This window comes from Ptychodera flava, chromosome 13 (genome assembly GCF_041260155.1).
Source record: "Ptychodera flava strain L36383 chromosome 13, AS_Pfla_20210202, whole genome shotgun sequence".
NCBI lineage: Eukaryota > Metazoa > Hemichordata > Enteropneusta > Ptychoderidae > Ptychodera > Ptychodera flava.
This window is the reverse complement of record NC_091940.1, coordinates 4,295,176-4,299,464: the sequence shown is the minus strand read 5'-3', so window position 1 is coordinate 4,299,464 and position 4,289 is coordinate 4,295,176. Positions and strand designations below refer to the sequence as shown.

Below are 4,289 nucleotides of genomic sequence, written 5' to 3'. Positions count from 1 at the left end.
GCCATTAGAGTCATATGTTTTTTGAAACTAAACGAGATCAGATACGCTAAAAGAACCTATTTTTCACAAAAAAGTACATTTTCCCATGACAAACATGAAATCAGCAGAAATAGCTCCATCATCTTCAAAAATGGACGTGTACAACGAATGGCTCGACAAACCATAGAAGACGTAACTTCTTGGCCTGTACTCTATGTAATGTCATGCCGATAACTGAACAAATCTAAACTCTCATACAATATCTTCGGGTGCGAAATTGAAAATATTGATGCACTAGGTGCAATTACTACGATATTCCTGTAAAACGCTGTTCTTGTACTGTTTGTTTTTAGCCTCAGCTACTTAAAGATGAACGATTTAGTAAAATGTTATATTATTTAGTAAAATATTATAGGGGTAGGGTACATGAGTTACTAGTCATCCAATTTTCTTAGACTGTTCTGATCAGTTGATTTTTGTCAGACCAATCGAGTAGCACAAGAATTCCTGTAAGATCTTTCCAGTCAATTCTGGGAAGCAAATTCATGCTGTGGTCGCGAGATTAGGGTTGAAAAGGGGCAGGGAGAAATGTTATTATCGACGTTTGGATGGGCAGGCGTTGGCTGTCCTGCATCTGCACGCAGTAGGAAGGATGATTGCTTACCAAACGGAATTTTTGAGGACATTTACGAAAGATCGGGTGACGTTGAACATAACACAGCGTAATTTGCTCAAAGTCACCTGCTTGCAAAGATTTATTCAATCTTCATCAATATGTTTAACCCAAGATTAACATATTAATTAGGTTCACCGTTTAGCATGACAAGCAGTCAAAAGTTGTGTGAGAAGAAGTACAACTTATGCAAATTTATGCAAATCACCCTATTTCTTGGCTTCTGTTTTCTCCCATTTTCAACATTTCAAAAAATTTAACTACACTCTGGCTTGGTAAAATGTTGTGAAATTTTTACATTATGTTCTTTAAATACTATATTCAGACAATTTTTTAGGTAAAAAGATTCTTACATTTTTAGTAAGAGTCATTTCAATTGTGCTTAATATAATTTTAATTGCTGTCTTGAATGTCAGTCTTTCAATCCCTGCCTTTTAAGAATGAGGAATAGATAATGCAAAACAAAATTGTTGTTTCTTCTACATTCTTAAGTTTCAAATGAGATATTATTCTGTACAGAAGGTTTTTTACATTTTATCATTAACACCAAAATTTAGGTTTTCTACCCCACATATGTACCTTTTCATCCTTCGAGTAAAATATTGCTTTCAGACTAAACCTTAGATTCTCTGCTTTTTGAAAATATGTTGTTATGTGGGGTTTCCATGTCATCTTTAATAAGAAATATTGCTTTGAAAAAAAAACCGTTTTTTGGGTTAAGTAGAACGCCATCCTATAAAATTAAAAGAATGTAGGTTTCAATATCTTTCCTACGTAGAATACAGACGTTCTAATTTGTCGACTATTTATTTAAAAAATAGACTTCAGATGAAACCATTGTAGCTAAGTGATTTGGTTTATTTTTTACGGAGAAAATTGACATATCCAACTGATAATTGATAACAGCGTGACATAGTTCCGGCCATATGTCTATTTCGTCACTCATTCAGGATCCTATAAAAACCCCAATTCTATGAATTCCAGAGTCAGTAAACGTCGGTGTTTGTTGAAGAAACACAGATTTTACTTCGTGTTCTGAGGTAAGTCTGATCACCTTCTAAAATGAGAAATTGATGATCAATATTTGACTCTTTACCGTTACACCATTCGCTAAACAGCCATCTTGAACACTTTTGAGAAGGTCCTGAAGTGTCATTTCTTTGAAATAGCTTTTGATTTTTCCTTTCCCTGTACAGCACCAACGACGGATACGTCGTACTTGTTCTCGCACTCCGTGTAAATGTTGTTACGTTATACAAAATCTGAACGCTTTTGGTCTTGCAGGCACTTTTCAAGTCTTTATTAACTCTGGCCTGGGTACAGGTGATAAACCCCTGGCATTTCATAAAGGCTACGTGTATTATACTTCATAATGGACAACTCATTTCGTCAAATCCCATATCAGAAAATTACAAAGCGAAAGCTACCTGAGATGGGATGGTTAGTTAGTTCGGCGTATGGCCTTAGGAAGTGTCGCTGTTTCGTAAGGGGTGCACCAGTAGATTTTTCAAGGAAATTTTGAACATTAAACCTGCAATTAATTAAAAAATGGTAAAATGTGTTTCCTTTTCAGTAGTTTACAACCTTGTTGGACATTATGCTCACTGCCGTAGCTTTCTTGTTAGCTCTGTCAGCGATCGCCGAATGCGCTGGTAAGACAGCCAATATTCTACATAATCCTCATTTCCCTGCATGAAACACAGTTTGTTACCAATATCCAGAACTGTCTCTGATAGTCGTGTTCGTAATCTCGTGAAGATTGGTCGAATTCACTTTGAAATGCATTAAGGATTTTCCCTCTCTATGACCAACAACCCTTCATTTCTCTCATCCATTTATTTTGTTGCATCGTTTGTCGGCGCTTCTCTGTCCGTTGGTTCTGAACAACACTAGCAATGAATTATATGTCCATTCATCGTTTTGTACAGAGTATGGCCCGGTGTGTAGTAGCATACGGTATAGAGTCTACACAGATCAGTTGCTCTGGGTTGAAGCGGAGGCAAAATGCAAGGAACTTGGTGGAAGTCTGGCCAAACTTGCTGACAAGGAGAGGGATGACCTGGTCAGAAACTACTTAAATGACGAGGGTCTTGGCGACGAGGTGGACGCGGGTTACTGGGTCGGTTTGAACGACAGAAAAGTGGAGGGTACTTTCGTATGGTTAGATGGAGAGAAATGGTTAGAATGTGGAAGCTATTCAAACTGGGCCCCGGGAGAACCAAACAACAACGAGAAACACAGCGATGACGGACAAGACTGTGTTCAACTTCGGTAAGGGAACTGCCAGTAAACCACGAAGGGAATCAATCAGAACTGTCTTTCCAGTTTTCTGACCTTTTTATTACAAAAAATACAGCTCTTTCTCTGCCGTAGGTCAAAATTTTAAAAACGAGAATTTTAAAGTTTATAAAATGTTTAATTAAGAACGGGTAGCACTAATCTCTGTACAGTAAGACATCTGCATCCTACTTATATTGTCTTCCCTAAATTCAGCTGCAGCTGAATTTGACTTGAGATATCTGTACAATTACATGAGTATGGTGGCGATACATCAATTAACAAATATAGTTTCTATCTGATATTTACTAGCGGACCATAACGTGAAATTATCACCCAAAGATTGTCTTCACGAATGGACTCGATTCACAATAATAGATCAAGTGTGCATATAGAACTGTGATATTAGCTGTGTTTAATTTCTGTTGCAGGAGTAAAAAACAACATAGATGGGACGATGACTTTTGCGAACATCGTCCCAAAGGATATGTTTGTCAATTCATCGGTAAGTTGTATTGTCACAACATAACAAAATAACTTTAACTGTTTACCACGGTATTAGTGCAGCCAGTAGATTTTGTCCAGCCTGAAACAAAACATTTATGTGACAGGTTTATTAGTATGCCATTATGCAAACGTTTTTGTCTTGACCTCTATGATCATTCCTAACACGACAATACCTGGCACTGTGGTGTTGAATTATTTAACTTACAACAAAGTTCGGTCAAATTCTGTCGGTAGTCTCACTCATGTTTGTTCCAATTTAAATGCTGGTATTTTTTATTTAATCGTATCTTCATTGTTCCTGAAGTCAGTCATCGGTTTTTATTCCTTAAGTCATACAGTATAATAAACGATAAGGAATATCGAACAATATCATAAATTGGCTATCAGGAATTTGCATGCTTTCTAACTATACATATCAAAAAATACAGTTCCGACTTGTTTTTCAAATCAGAATGTGCTTCAAATGGTAAAAGAACTGCCAGATACTGCTAAGTCCAATCTTACCAATACGCAGTTTCCAAGTGAATAATGAAACACGTATTTTACGAGGAGTATTCCGATTCACGATTTTAACTCAGCGCTCATTTTTTGCTGTTTATGATTTTCTTTTCAGAATGTGGCGTTGATTGTGAGCGATGTATCGGTATTTAAATCCCGGAGTATAGATCAACCAACATCCAGTCATTACGATCGATTTGTCAACGCCTTTAACCCGATTCGGAATATGTCTTCGCAAATGCTTCAATAACGGCATTAGATTCCTAATAGCGTGCCTAGTGTGATGAATATGTTATATAGTTGTCAATATCAATGCATACAGCAAAGAATTAAAAGTGGTCATTAAAAGAAAAAA

At 36.7% G+C, this 4,289-nt stretch overlaps 1 protein-coding gene across 2 annotated transcripts; it reads left to right on the top strand.

Annotated features, from left to right (window-relative positions):
• Positions 1-1,625: 1,625 nt before the first annotated feature.
• Positions 1,626-4,289, top strand: LOC139148652 (low affinity immunoglobulin epsilon Fc receptor-like). 2 transcript variants are annotated; one of them, XM_070720149.1, is made up of 5 exons: positions 1,626-1,692; positions 2,229-2,304; positions 2,581-2,923; positions 3,361-3,434; positions 4,050-4,289. In XM_070720149.1, the coding sequence occupies exons 2-5, from the start codon at positions 2,250-2,252 to the stop codon at positions 4,085-4,087; spliced, it is 510 nt and encodes a 169-aa protein (XP_070576250.1). In that variant the 5' UTR covers positions 1,626-1,692; positions 2,229-2,249; the 3' UTR covers positions 4,088-4,289. The 2 variants fall into 2 exon arrangements, with proteins under 2 accessions (XP_070576250.1, XP_070576249.1); XM_070720148.1 differs by having other exon boundaries at positions 1,642-1,692; positions 2,226-2,304.

Bases quoted from the DNA above. Each gene is read 5' to 3' on its own strand.
- LOC139148652 (XM_070720149.1), top strand. From the start codon at position 2,250: ATGCTCACTGCCGTAGCTTTCTTGTTAGCTCTGTCAGCGATCGCCGAA. The intron at 2,305-2,580 runs GTAAGACAGCCA...CGTTTTGTACAG, and splicing joins AGCGATCGCCGAATGCGCTG to AGTATGGCCCGGTGTGTAGT. The intron at 3,435-4,049 runs GTAAGTTGTATT...TTTTCTTTTCAG, and splicing joins ATATGTTTGTCAATTCATCG to AATGTGGCGTTGATTGTGAG.